This window comes from Cryptomeria japonica, unplaced genomic scaffold (assembly GCF_030272615.1).
Source record: "Cryptomeria japonica unplaced genomic scaffold, Sugi_1.0 HiC_scaffold_87, whole genome shotgun sequence".
In the NCBI taxonomy this organism is placed as follows: Eukaryota; Viridiplantae; Streptophyta; class Pinopsida; order Cupressales; family Cupressaceae; genus Cryptomeria; species Cryptomeria japonica.
The window spans coordinates 440,751-455,522 of record NW_026728909.1 but is presented as its reverse complement, the minus strand read 5'-3'; the positions used below and the strand labels follow the sequence as shown (position 1 = coordinate 455,522).

Sequence of the window (14,772 nt, the reverse complement as noted above, 5' to 3'; positions counted from 1 at the left end):
TCTATTATACAATATTGGTGGGGGCTACAAAAATAAATAAAAAAATAAACTTTAGGAAGTCCTTATATATTTATTTGGCTACTTTAGAGTTAAAGTTCAATGAAACTAAATCCAACATCCTTTTTTTCCCATATCATATGGCTATTTATGTTTTGTTGGTTTGATTTGTTGTGAAACTTGGTTGTCTTTAATATTACAGCTATTATCTGAATATTGATGACCCTTACGGTTGGAAACTGGGCAGCTCTTACCTGAAGTCAAGTCATGTTATAAATGCAAGCTTGAATTCTGTAACCGGAATGCGTACGATACTAGCCTTCTCATGCCGGGTCCTTCCTCTGTTGCTTCCTTCATGACCGGCGGAGCGATCTTTTTCTATATAAATGAATAATCCCTCCTCATATACCCAATCTATCTATCTTCATTCAATCGTTCAATTCAGACGGTATAATGGCGATGGTATCAGATCTTGCGCTTGTTCTTGTGGCTGGACTGGCCATATCTTTACATATGCAACGTAAGATGTGTTGGTAAAATAATACGTGTTGTAGGTTGTTGAATGGTATATACATCTCTCTAGGCCTTACGATAATTTTTGTGTGTGTATGTTTTGTTGCAGAGGCGTGGGCAGTTAAGTTTGATATACGAAACCAGTGCGGGTACACAGTTTGGGCGGCAGGACTACCAGGAGGAGGGCAGCAGCTTGACCAAGGTCAGACATGGACCGTCGATGTGCCGGCAGGGACAAAGGCGGCAAGATTCTGGGGCCGAACTGGCTGTTCTTTCGATGCGAGCGGCCGAGGAACCTGTCAAACTGGTGACTGCAACGGCCAACTGAGCTGCCAAGTCTCGGGGGGCGTTCCGACCACGCTGGTCGAGTACACCCTAAATGGAGATGGCAACCAGGACTTCTACGATGTCTCCCTGGTTGACGGCTTCAACGTTCCTCTCTCCATCAATCCTACAAATGGACAGTGCACTGCCCCTGCATGCAAAGCCGACGTGAATGCTGCTTGCCCTGCTGAATTGAAGGTGAATGGTGGATGCAATAGTGCCTGTACTGTCTTTCAAACTGACCAGTATTGCTGCAGAGGTTCCTATGTCAAGAACTGCCCCGCCACAAACTACTCGATGATGTTCAAGAACCAGTGCCCACAGGCATACAGTTATGCTAAGGACGATTCTTCCAGCACTTTCACCTGCCCCTCTGGTACCACCGACTATAGTATTGTATTCTGTCCCTAGATATATATAGGATCATCATAGTCATTATAACCTCCAAATAATCAGCTATGATCTTATCACCCGTGTATTTAGTATCTGATATATGGTGGCATAAACTATCATTTGGTAGAGTCATGTAAATAAGCCATCGGTTGGTGTAAGGTATACATGCCAGTTTCCAAGTATCACAGTTTATTGTAAATAAAATTCCATCGGTATTTTAATGGGTAATGAGGAAAAGCTAATCCATATGCAGTTATCTTTTTAACATTTTAAGTTCTAATATATTAAATATATATATATATTCAAATAGTACAGATATTTACTTGTTTTGAATTATAAATCTTAATTTTAAAATATAGATTATTTACATTCATCAAATAAAATTTTGAGTCACAATTGATTTTTTTGTAAACTAGCTACTTTTGGGTGTTGCATTCCATATATATTAAAAATTGAAAATTTTTCAATTAAATAACAAATCTAAAATAGGGCCAGAATGCATCTCTACTCTTACTTACGTAGACAAAATCCTACATAGTAGCTACATCCAATATCTCTTATCAGCTTTACATTCAAACTAAACATACTAGAGAAACTAAGTTTCAATTTTCACATTATTACCTTTTGGAATATCTTGATTAGGTTTTTGGTTGTTTGTGAATGCAAAGGACGAGTTGACATGATCTAGACTCACTACATTAATGGAGGCCTTTAAGAAGTCCACACACTTTTGCACTTAGCACTATCAGTTCTTCACCCTATCTCCAACCACCTCAATAGGGAAAGGAACCCATGAGCCAAATTACTTTACAATAATTAAAATTATATTACTTGACATTTTTTTTTTCTTGTTCTTATTTTTATTTAAATGTTATGAGTTATTTTATTTGGAAAGATTATTTCATTTTACTTGAAATTAATTTTATATTTTTTAGTTGAAAGTTGTTATATATTTCTAATTTTGAAATATGTATTCATTATGTATTTATTTTATGTTTGTAGTAAGATATGTCACTCTTTGATGTGACAAGGACATATGGTGCTAATAAGATAGAGTAAGAATTAATAAATAAATATACTCAACACAAAACTAATCTACTTTCCAATACATATTGTATCAACTCAATCCATAATAGTGGATTCTAATAAATTTGCATGGATATACACATATTTAAAATTTTTAAACTATAATAATAAGATGGGAGAAATTTTTCCGTAACTATATATTACATACAAATTGCCTTTATCACATTATTGGTGATATGATAGTAATTATTGTAGACGTATAAATCTGACCACTTTCCTAAATGAATATTTAATATTTATTTTAATCTCATTCTTCTATTTAATTAAATTCTTTATATTCATCTATTTGATTAAATGAATTACTCAATTTATTTAATTAAGTTCACCTAAGCCTTTTCTAGCCTTTGATTAAATAAATTACTTTATTTAATTAAATTCCCCCTTCTCCCCTTTTAATTAAACTTACATTTAATTAAATTAATCCTTGCAAATAAATAATTCTAATTTATTTATTTAAATCCCTCACTTGTATTTATGCAAGTTGCATCTATTTGATTGAAATAAAGTAGTTTTATTTTAATTAAATTCCTTTTTCCTCCACTTCCATTTTCCTACATCTCCCACTTGCCTCCCTAAACCCCTTCTAGATTATTCTAATCAATTCTAATTTAGCCTAATCCATCTCCTAATTATTGTCACATCCCTAAGAAAAGGGAAGTCACTTCTCAAACCCTCAAAGTCTTCAATAACTATTAAAGGCTTTATGTCCTCAACAAGTTAACCCTCAAAGTCTTCATAACCATTAATGGTTAACTCAACCTTCTTTCATGGCTAGAGACTTTCTCTCTAACTCAACCCTCATCTAACCCAAGGGTCTCATAAAACATTCATGGCTTTAACTTTGGTTATCCCTTTAACCCTTGCACAAGAGTTTACTGCTTGGGTAAAAGCTTTATCCAATGGATAACCCTAACCTAACATTAACCCTTAGCTCCTAAGGTAACCATCATGTCTTCTCAAGCATTTAATTATTATTTCATCTCCTCTCAAGCAACCTCTTGTTGACAATTGTCACCATTTCATTGGTGAGAATTGTAAACATGGATTGATAACTTTCAATCCTGGCCCTTGTTAAGATTATCCAATCTTGACCATCCATTTCCCTATTTTCCCTATAAATAGAGCTCTCATTCTCTCATTTTGAGATATCCAAGTTTCATGCATGTAATCTATAGTCATTTTACTGAGCATTTAGCCTCTCTTTGATAAAATCATCTTAATAGCATTTTAGAAGTAATTTTAAATATCATAGCATATCCATGTTAGACTAGTATATATTGTTAGGAGAGGATTGCTAATCTTTATCATAACATAAAATTCATACTAGTTTAAAATCATCATAGATTCAATATCATACATATCTAGGAATGAAATCATGGTAAATTAATCAAACATCACCCATTCTTGGAGTTGTTATTCCTAAGTCACTTTGCTCCGTGATTTGAGAGAAAAGACATTGACTTGAGGGATCCTGTGAGATAGAGAACAATGGAACATCCCTTGGGAAGTTGAGCTATTCAATATAGCTTCATAACTTGCACCAAGAGTCCCATTGGTGTGTGGATCTTTTGGAACCTGAATTTTATGTTTTTGTACACCACTGCATTTCCCACAAACATTTCTGGCACCCACCATGGGGCTCGAAATTAGGTCATTCCCTTCTCACCGACCATTTAAATGGCACTCTAAGAGAAACTCGGGATGACAGGCTTGCTAAACGATTTAACTGCTTGAAATGAAGAAAGCATGAAAGAGTGGTTTGGCATTTTGGTCACCCAATTAAGGGGAGAGCATATACTTTCCACTTTCGAGACAAGGCACTCAAGTGTTCTTTTTAACCTTTCAAAGAAATGATTTGCTAACTTCTGTTTGGAGATTTTGCTCCAAAAAGTATGGTGTTCTTTTTAACCTTTTATAGCAATGATTTTCTATCAAAAAATTGGAAATCCTGGTCAACAAAAGAAATCGTGATTTTGGTCAACAAAATTAAAGTTGATAAGTGAGAACTTTCCCTTTTTCCTTGCACAAAATAAAGATGAGTTTCTTTTACTTTTGCAATAAATTAAAATGAATCCTTTTAGGCACCAAAGGAAGGTGAATTTCTTTTTACCTTTGTTGATTGAAAAGTAAATTTGTTGTTCTTTTAAAACCCGAACGAAGTGTTTTCCTAACTTGGAAGAATGAAATTTTTTTCTTTGTTGTTCTTTTTACCCATGCAATAAGAAAAAGATGAAGTTTTGTTTTAAATACCAAAGGAAAGTATGAAGTTCATTTTAAACATCCCAAAGAACTTATGAGGTTTATTTTAAGCTTTTGCAATAAAAAAGAGGGTGAGTTCTTTTTAACTAACTTTTGAAAGAAAGAAAAGAAAAACTTAAACTAACTCCTATTGCTCCTGCAGAAAAAGGTTTGAACCTGAACAAAATCAGTTAGCAAAATAATCAAATTCTGAGGGTGGGCTTCACAAGCCTAAAATTTTCTTTCTTCGATTACAGTTTTGCGTTTTCCTTTGTTAGAGCTATGCATTAGACTATTGCACAGGTGAGCTACAGAAACGTGCAGATGCACTACAAAAACATGAAAATGTGCTACAAAATGACTTCTATGCACTAAGATGGTTACCGAATGTTCTACTATGTTTGTCGAATGCGTTATGATGATATAGAATACAACCAGAATATCAGGTGCTAACAAAAAGTCTAAATGTGCTAGTGGAGAGGTCTTCACTAAATAGTATACTAGAAGCACTAACTAATGTTTCTACGCACTAAAGAAAGGTCCCAATGTGCTAAACCAGCTTTCCCACGTGCTTGCAATATTGCTCCTACAAAAAAAATGATAAGATTAATGGGGTTCGGCCCCATGGTGGGCGCCACAAATGTGTGCAGGAAATGTGGTGTACAGAAACGTAAAATTAAGGTTCCAAAAGATCCACACACCAATGGGACTCTTGGTGCAAGTTATGGAGCTATATTGAATAGCTCAACTTCCCAAGGGATGTTCCATTGTTCTCTATCTAACATGATCCCTCAAGTCAATGTCTTTTCTCTCAAATCATTGAGCAAAGTGACTTAGGAATGACAACTCCAAGAATGTCAAGAAAACCCCTCATTCCAAAGGCTCATGGAAAGACTTATTGAAGCAAACGAGGAAAAATATATGCTCATGCTAACTAGAAAAGGAGTTACACTTCCTAAAGATTTTAATACCGAAAACTTAAGGAATGTCGCTGAAAGAATTTTTAGAACAAGGTCTAGAAATTATGCCTATCAAGACCAAAAAATAGAAGAAGAAACACATGGCCCATAAATCATGCATGAACAAAATAACACCCCCGAACACAACCATGGCCGACCTCAGGATAATCTTAATGAAAGGGGGAAGGTTTCCCTCGACATACAAATGCACCCATGGTCACTCTTACACAACAAATCCAAATGCTGCAAAGGCAAATGTAGAACATGCAACAAGGGACCACAATGCGATACTCCTTGGATGAAATCTGTCCTTACTCCTTTGACAGGAGATTAAACATGATACCTTTTCCCCCAAATTCAGATATGCGAAAGTACGACAAATACGATGCTAAAAGTGATCCTCGCAATCATGTTCGGGAATTTTGTACCATAAGCCTAGAGTTTTCTCACGATGATTCTTAATGAGACTATTCCCAAGAAGTTTGGGAGGGAAAACAATGGAGTGGTTGTCTAAACTTACACTTCCCATCAGATCATTTGATGAGTTTGTAAACAAATTTATCACAAAATACTCCTATAATATTTAGGATGCAATCACCATGTTGGATGTATGCAACACCAAACAAAAAAGCAATGAAACATTCATGGTGTTTCTTCAGTGTTGGAGACGTATGGTTTCGAGATATCCTCGAGACATGCCTGAAAAGGAAAAGATGGAGATCTTTATTGACAATCTAAATAGTGAGATGTGTTATCAACTCAAGCTCCAATGCATACCAGCTTTTACCAAGTTGATAGAAAATGGAATCCAAGTAGAGGAAGCCTACATCAAGAAAGGAACATTGAAGTTATTTAAGGAAGGAATTAACTCATCCAACACTCACTCCTTTAACAATAAAAATAACAACAACACTTTAGACAAATCAAGATTTTGGACAAGAAACAAAAACATTGTTAATGATGGAGGAGCCGATGCTAATGATATGAAGTCCAAACAACCAGTATTAGCTTTATGAGGTAATCCACAATCTAACAAAAATCAAAAGGGTGTTAATCAAGGCACTAACACTTATCCACAAAATACCAATCAAGGACCTTCAATTTCAAATACCAATAACAATACCCAAGGCAACAACAATAAACAAGGCTAACTGAGGGAATAATACAAACCAAAGAGGTAACACCAACACTTTCCCAAATAGACACATCTACACACCATTAGGGAAAACCTTAGAATTGACATTTCGAGAACTCCTGGCGAACAAAATTATCACATTACTGACCATAAACAACTTTGAACCCCAGGTCAAACCACCTTGGTGGAATGATTCGTATTTTTGTGATTTTCATCGAAACAAAGGACATCACACAAATGATTTCATGAGGCTTAAGAATATTGGTCAGGATATGATCAATAGAGGTGATTTAATGGTTGATGGTCTCAAAACAAACGGTGACCACGATGCTTTTAAAAATCCTCTTCCAAATTACAAGAAGGGAGGAGCTCCATCATCAAATGATACAAGAGGAGCTTGTATAAATCACCTGTACAACAACACCATCAATCACATATTGATAGATGATAACCAAATAAATGTCATAAAAATCAAGGACAAACAAGACCATGCATCAATCAATGTGACAACCAAAGCTCAAAAATGCGTCTTGAAAGGGCATACATCAACATCCACCACTATTCCCAATACTCAATATGATTTGGTTTATCAACTACAGAGAACTCCTGCTCAAATATCTATACTCGAGTTGCTCAAGTTCTCACCAAAAGATAAGGATATCTTAGAACAAGCATTGGTTGAAACAAACATTCCTCAAGATCTGGACATTGATAAAATTCCAAGCCATGGTGGCTCATATGACAGGGCCTCATAAACTCACCTTTTCCAACATGATAATGTCTCTTTGAGTCATCCACATAACACTCCCCTTCATATCAAAGTCTTAGTCTACAAACATCGAGTTAAAAGAGTATTAATAGATGGAGGAGTTGGTCTCAATATATGTGCTTTAAAGCTTATCCGTGCATTAGGCTTCTTTGAGAAGTCTATTGATCCAAACAAAAAGATCACCATCAAGGCCTATGATGATGAAGACAAGTCATCTAAAGGAACAGTGATACTACCTATTTAGGTAGGACTGATACAAAGGGACACTATGTGCCAAGTCTTAGACATAGACTTAACATACAATATTCTATTGGGTCATCCTTGGATACATGAAATGCAAGTAGTGCCTTCAACATACCATCAGTGTGTCAAATTCCCATATAATGGACAGGAAATCTCCATATCTACCGATAATAATCCTTTTCAACATTGCAATGCTATGGGGACAGCTCAAGACAGCCTAGTTCCACACAATAGGAAAGCTCCAGCTTCCTTAGCATTAGATCATCATCAAGAAAAAATCAAGTCTTTATCCATGGACTTCAAACAAAAGTTGAAATCAAAGATCAAGGCATGGGAGAATACTATTTTGAACCCATGTGTCTATCAAAATTACCAACATCACCAAAATCTCATGGACAACCTTCTGCATCGACACATCAATCAACACAACCCATCACCAAGTTTGATGGAAAATTTATCCAATTGGGCACACTAGCAAATGAATCATAAGGGAAAGACATCCTTAGTTGGCTATACAAGGATGAGGAAGAGGTCAGAGCTGCTACTCTAGAGGTGGCCATACCAACACAACAATATGGTTAATGATTCCTGATCATACGACGGATGGGATACAATAGCAATGGACCTATAGATATTATTGGTGTCTGATTTTTCATCTTGTAAGAACTATGAGATTAGGTGAAAGATAACCTGCATGAAAAGGAGAAATAGGAGGGTCACTTTGGTGAAAGAAGGTCGGCTCATCTGCTCGCCAAAGACAAGAAAAACAAATTGAAACCGAAGATGTTTCCCCTGAACCGGCAAAGGCTTTTACCCTTGATGATGATGACAACTCAGGAGCTCTAGTGAGGAGGGGGGGAGGATGAGGAATTTCAGGTGGAAGGGGAGGAACAAGGGGAGGACAGTAAGGAGGATTCAAAGGGTTTAAGTGATTCTCTAGAGGACAAGGTTGATTCGAAACAAAAATCCTTGCTTCAAAATACTTTTTTAGGATGTGGAAATGGTGCCCTGTTCTCAGGACTCTCCTACCGAGGAGGAGAATTTTAGCATCAAATAATAGCAAAACTAGATAATTAACCTACAAGTTAAGGTCATGAACCTTAAAGCGAAGATGGACGAATATAGGCAAGGACATCAGCTAATGGGAGAGGCCTTGAATTCCCTATGTGCTATTACTGATGAATTATGCAGAATGTCGTTATGGGGTTTGTCTTGAGATAGAGAAAGATGAAGAAAAAAGCAAAAAAGATGAAGGATGTCAACCTGCAAGAGGAGCAGAAAGAGGACATGTTGTAACCTAAGATCTAGAAGGAACTGATGTAGTGTCTTGTGCGGGAATGGAACGTCATCAAGGATGAGTAGGATGCTATTGGGTTGGTGCTTTTTTTTGGTCTGGGTTGATTTCAAAAGATGATAGTATTAGTTTTAACATGGACTTTTATCTAAACAGGCCTGCATGCCTTATGTTGGGTGTTTTCATGTGGATTAAGTACTCTGATACTATTATGAACTCTTTTTAGTTATATGCTAGTAGTTGTATTATGGATAGTAGGAAGTTGGAGAGGGTTATTATGTTTAGTTATGTGGGTATTGTTAGTGTTTTATTACTTTTGAGAGTTGTTTCTATGCTTTCTGGGGTGTTGGCTATCCGATGCCAGCGATTGTGTCGTTGCTCTCTAGTTTATTTGTTTTTTTTGTAAGGGTTTAGGACCCCTTCCCTACTAAAATAATAAAAGACATTTATAAAAAGATATTGCATATGAATTACCTATTTCAAATTGCCCATTAGAATATTGGACTTTTATTTATAGTAAACTGTGATACTTCAAAATTGCATCTAACGCCTTACAACAAATGATGGCTTATTTATATGACTACCGAGTGATAGTTTATGCCACCATATATCAGATACTAAATACGGAGGTGATACACTCATAGCTGATTATTAGGATGTAGATGAGCATACTCCTATATAGATTTAGGGACAGAATACAATACTGTAGTCAGTGGTTCCAGAAGGGCAGGTGAAAGTGCTGGAAGTATCATCCTTGGCATAACTGTAGGCCTGAGGGCACTGGTTCTTGAAGATCATCGAGTAGTTTGTGGCAGGGCAGTTGTCGACATAGGCACCTCTGTAGCAATACTGGTCAGTTTGAAAGACAGTGCAGGCACTATTGCATCCGCCATTCACCTTCAACTCAGCAGGGCAAACAGCATTGACGTCGGCTTTGCATGCAGGGGCAGTGCACTGTCCGTTTGTAGGATTGATGGAGAGAGGACCGTTGAATTCGTCCACCAGGGAGACGTCGTAGAAGTCCTTGTTGCCATCTCCATTGAGGGTGTACTCAGCCAGCGTGGTGGGAATGCCTCCCGAGACCTGGCAGCTCAATTGGCCGTTGTAGTCACCGGTTTGACAGGTTCCTCGGTCGCTCGCATCAAAAGAGCAGCCGGTTCGGCCCCAGAATCTTGCTCCCTTTGTCCCTGCCGGCACATCGACGGTCCATGTCTTACCCTGGTCGAGCTGCTGCCCTCCGCCGGGTAATCCTGCCGCCCAAACCGTGTACCTGCACTGGTTCGTTATCTCAAACTTAACTGCTGCCGCCTCTGCAACAAAAAACACACGCATATTATTATTGTGAACCTCGGATATATAGTGTATTCAATCTAAAACTCTTATGTTACCAATACAGCTTACCTTGCATCTGAAGATATATAGCCAGTCCAGCCACAAGAATAAGCACAAGATCTGATACTGTTGCCATTATACCGTCTGTATTGAACGGTCGAATGAAGATGGATAGATTGAGTATATGAAGAAGGATTCATCATTTATATAGGAAAAGATCTCCCGGGCAGACACGAAGGAAGCATGGACTCAGTCTGAGCAGTAGTGTGACGTACGAGGGCACCCTCTATCCAGCTTCTACGATGCATCTGCATGTAGTTATATGTCTATGTAAAATGCATTATATGCATAGGATGTGTAACATGCATTGTATGAATAAGATTCTAAGATGCATCTAGATGCAGTTATATGTATATGCAACATGTATTATATGCATAAAATGTGTAACATGTATTGTATTCATAGAATTGTCAATGCATCGTACGAAAGCCCTTGTTATTAGAATTCAAACTTACATTTAGTGCATGACTTGACTTCAGGTTGCATTTAGTGCATGACTTGACTTCAGGTAACCGCTGCCCAGTTTCCGACCGTAATAACTTCAGAAGGAAGCAAACTAGCATGGACCCGGCTGAGAAGCCGTGGATGCTACGAGAGCCCTGGTTTATCAGAACTCAAACCTGCATTGAATACATGAAATGACTCTAGGTAACAGCTGGCCAGTTTTTGATCCTAACTATTTCAGTGACTTGAAAAGCCAAGGTAGCCTAAGAATCAAATCGGAAGATGTAAAATTATCTTGATAAAGATTTTAACTTCATAGAATTTCTTTTGCTTAAACTTGATATTTTGTTTGATTGACCCACTTTTTAAAAATTATATATTTTGTTTTCTTATAAATGTTTTTAAATCTATTTTTTAAATTTATTCTTATTAATGTATTTATAAATTTATTTAAGTTTATTAGTAATTAAAAGTGAGAATACAATTTATTAATAAATAATGTTCAAACAAAAAACTGTAGAAAAATTATTTGAAGAAGATGTTAAGTTCATAGAATCAAATTGGAAAAGCTTACAATTTCTTTTGGTTAAACTTGATATTTTGTTTGATTGATCCATTTTTCTAAATTATATACTTTGTTTTCTTATGAATGTTTCTCAATCTATTTTTAAAATTTTATGTTTATTAATGTATTTATAAATTTTTCAAGTTTGTCGATAATTAAAAGTGAGATTACAACTTATTAATTAATACTCAACATATCAATAGTTTAAAATTTAATATTTGAAAAATATACATTTTAATTGACTTTTGTAACTAATATTATAATAATTTCAAAAAATTGGTTTAATTTTTAAATAGGTATTATTTGCTTTCAAATAAAAATGTTAAATAAGTAGTGGAATATGAACTTATGATTTAAAAAAATAGACTAAATTATTATCAATAGTGAAATAAGAATATCTTGAAATGTCGATTAGGTCTAGGGGAACAAGTTTTTTTTAGAAATTTGCAAATCTAAAAGGACAACTATATTTTCTAAATATTTAAAATTTTCTAGTCAGAGATTTTTTTTATGATTATTTTAGGATTTTTTTTCTTTGTATATACTTAGTTTCAAACAATGAGATTAAAAATAAGTAATCATACATAAAATTTTAACTATGACTAAGAAATTCTAAGAAAGTAATCTAAACTCCCTTACATCTTCTTTGCAACCCTTCCCTATTTGCAAAAGGCTTGAAACTCCTTGAGAATATTTTCTCTTTGTAGATAAGCAATTCCTCTTTAGGAGTCTAGATTTCTTTCCCAATTTACAGGTTTATATTGGTAATTTGAAAAATATATTTGTTAGATCATATTAAATTCTTTTTTCAATATTTCATTCTTGTCCTATTTTATCTTACAAGGGAGTCCTTCACCCCGTTATATATTTATTCTTAAGGTAGTTGGCTCTAAATTATTTATTAATAGTTGAAGGGCCAAGGGTGTTATCTAGGGTTGGTCTTCAAATAGAAGTCTTAATGCTCAGTCCCATATCTAATTTGTCTATTATACAATATTGGTGGGGGCTACAAAAATAAATAAAAAAATAAACTTTAGGAAGTCCTTATATATTTATTTGGCTACTTTAGAGTTAAAGTTCAATGAAACTAAATCCAACATCCTTTTTTTCCCATATCATATGGCTATTTATGTTTTGTTGGTTTGATTTGTTGTGAAACTTGGTTGTCTTTAATATTACAGCTATTATCTGAATATTGATGACCCTTACGGTTGGAAACTGGGCAGCTCTTACCTGAAGTCAAGTCATGTTATAAATGCAAGCTTGAATTCTGTAACCGGAATGCGTACGATACTAGCCTTCTCATGCCGGGTCCTTCCTCTGTTGCTTCCTTCATGACCGGCGGAGCGATCTTTTTCTATATAAATGAATAATCCCTCCTCATATACCCAATCTATCTATCTTCATTCAATCGTTCAATTCAGACGGTATAATGGCGATGGTATCAGATCTTGCGCTTGTTCTTGTGGCTGGACTGGCCATATCTTTACATATGCAACGTAAGATGTGTTGGTAAAATAATACGTGTTGTAGGTTGTTGAATGGTATATACATCTCTCTAGGCCTTACGATAATTTTTGTGTGTGTATGTTTTGTTGCAGAGGCGTGGGCAGTTAAGTTTGATATACGAAACCAGTGCGGGTACACAGTTTGGGCGGCAGGACTACCAGGAGGAGGGCAGCAGCTTGACCAAGGTCAGACATGGACCGTCGATGTGCCGGCAGGGACAAAGGCGGCAAGATTCTGGGGCCGAACTGGCTGTTCTTTCGATGCGAGCGGCCGAGGAACCTGTCAAACTGGTGACTGCAACGGCCAACTGAGCTGCCAAGTCTCGGGGGGCGTTCCGACCACGCTGGTCGAGTACACCCTAAATGGAGATGGCAACCAGGACTTCTACGATGTCTCCCTGGTTGACGGCTTCAACGTTCCTCTCTCCATCAATCCTACAAATGGACAGTGCACTGCCCCTGCATGCAAAGCCGACGTGAATGCTGCTTGCCCTGCTGAATTGAAGGTGAATGGTGGATGCAATAGTGCCTGTACTGTCTTTCAAACTGACCAGTATTGCTGCAGAGGTTCCTATGTCAAGAACTGCCCCGCCACAAACTACTCGATGATGTTCAAGAACCAGTGCCCACAGGCATACAGTTATGCTAAGGACGATTCTTCCAGCACTTTCACCTGCCCCTCTGGTACCACCGACTATAGTATTGTATTCTGTCCCTAGATATATATAGGATCATCATAGTCATTATAACCTCCAAATAATCAGCTATGATCTTATCACCCGTGTATTTAGTATCTGATATATGGTGGCATAAACTATCATTTGGTAGAGTCATGTAAATAAGCCATCGGTTGGTGTAAGGTATACATGCCAGTTTCCAAGTATCACAGTTTATTGTAAATAAAATTCCATCGGTATTTTAATGGGTAATGAGGAAAAGCTAATCCATATGCAGTTATCTTTTTAACATTTTAAGTTCTAATATATTAAATATATATATATATTCAAATAGTACAGATATTTACTTGTTTTGAATTATAAATCTTAATTTTAAAATATAGATTATTTACATTCATCAAATAAAATTTTGAGTCACAATTGATTTTTTTGTAAACTAGCTACTTTTGGGTGTTGCATTCCATATATATTAAAAATTGAAAATTTTTCAATTAAATAACAAATCTAAAATAGGGCCAGAATGCATCTCTACTCTTACTTACGTAGACAAAATCCTACATAGTAGCTACATCCAATATCTCTTATCAGCTTTACATTCAAACTAAACATACTAGAGAAACTAAGTTTCAATTTTCACATTATTACCTTTTGGAATATCTTGATTAGGTTTTTGGTTGTTTGTGAATGCAAAGGACGAGTTGACATGATCTAGACTCACTACATTAATGGAGGCCTTTAAGAAGTCCACACACTTTTGCACTTAGCACTATCAGTTCTTCACCCTATCTCCAACCACCTCAATAGGGAAAGGAACCCATGAGCCAAATTACTTTACAATAATTAAAATTATATTACTTGACATTTTTTTTTTCTTGTTCTTATTTTTATTTAAATGTTATGAGTTATTTTATTTGGAAAGATTATTTCATTTTACTTGAAATTAATTTTATATTTTTTAGTTGAAAGTTGTTATATATTTCTAATTTTGAAATATGTATTCATTATGTATTTATTTTATGTTTGTAGTAAGATATGTCACTCTTTGATGTGACAAGGACATATGGTGCTAATAAGATAGAGTAAGAATTAATAAATAAATATACTCAACACAAAACTAATCTACTTTCCAATACATATTGTATCAACTCAATCCATAATAGTGGATTCTAATAAATTTGCATGGATATACACATATTTAAAATTTTTAAACTATAATAATAAGATGGGAGAAATTT

The 14,772-nt window shown here is 35.7% G+C and overlaps 3 protein-coding genes across 3 annotated transcripts; 2 read left to right on the top strand and 1 right to left on the bottom strand.

The window, feature by feature from the left end:
• Positions 1 to 415: 415 nt before the first annotated feature.
• LOC131864463 (pathogenesis-related thaumatin-like protein 3.7) lies at positions 416 to 1,455 on the top strand. Its single transcript, XM_059215234.1, has 2 exons — positions 416 to 517; positions 620 to 1,455. The coding sequence occupies exons 1-2, from the start codon at positions 451 to 453 to the stop codon at positions 1,243 to 1,245; spliced, it is 693 nt and encodes a 230-aa protein (XP_059071217.1). The 5' UTR covers positions 416 to 450; the 3' UTR covers positions 1,246 to 1,455.
• An 8,180-nt stretch (positions 1,456 to 9,635) lies between these two features.
• On the bottom strand, positions 9,636 to 10,419 carry LOC131864478 (pathogenesis-related thaumatin-like protein 3.7). Its single transcript, XM_059215249.1, has 2 exons — positions 10,353 to 10,419; positions 9,636 to 10,261 (listed from the first exon to the last, which is right to left on the bottom strand). Exons 1-2 carry the CDS (start codon positions 10,417 to 10,419, stop codon positions 9,636 to 9,638), a joined length of 693 nt encoding a protein of 230 aa, XP_059071232.1.
• A 2,329-nt stretch (positions 10,420 to 12,748) lies between these two features.
• Positions 12,749 to 13,785, top strand: LOC131864462 (pathogenesis-related thaumatin-like protein 3.7). Its single transcript, XM_059215233.1, has 2 exons — positions 12,749 to 12,851; positions 12,954 to 13,785. The coding sequence occupies exons 1-2, from the start codon at positions 12,785 to 12,787 to the stop codon at positions 13,577 to 13,579; spliced, it is 693 nt and encodes a 230-aa protein (XP_059071216.1). The 5' UTR covers positions 12,749 to 12,784; the 3' UTR covers positions 13,580 to 13,785.
• Positions 13,786 to 14,772: the final 987 nt, after the last annotated feature.

What these genes read in the sequence shown, in the direction of transcription:
- LOC131864463 (XM_059215234.1), top strand. Translation starts at nt 451, where the DNA reads ATGGCGATGGTATCAGATCTTGCGCTTGTTCTTGTGGCTGGACTGGCC. An exon ending in CATATCTTTACATATGCAAC is followed by an intron (nt 518 to 619) that starts GTAAGATGTGTT and finishes GTTTTGTTGCAG; the next exon opens with AGGCGTGGGCAGTTAAGTTT.
- LOC131864478 (XM_059215249.1), bottom strand. Translation starts at nt 10,419, where the DNA reads ATGGCAACAGTATCAGATCTTGTGCTTATTCTTGTGGCTGGACTGGCT. An exon ending in TATATATCTTCAGATGCAAG is followed by an intron (nt 10,262 to 10,352) that starts GTAAGCTGTATT and finishes TTTTTGTTGCAG; the next exon opens with AGGCGGCAGCAGTTAAGTTT.
- LOC131864462 (XM_059215233.1), top strand. Translation starts at nt 12,785, where the DNA reads ATGGCGATGGTATCAGATCTTGCGCTTGTTCTTGTGGCTGGACTGGCC. An exon ending in CATATCTTTACATATGCAAC is followed by an intron (nt 12,852 to 12,953) that starts GTAAGATGTGTT and finishes GTTTTGTTGCAG; the next exon opens with AGGCGTGGGCAGTTAAGTTT.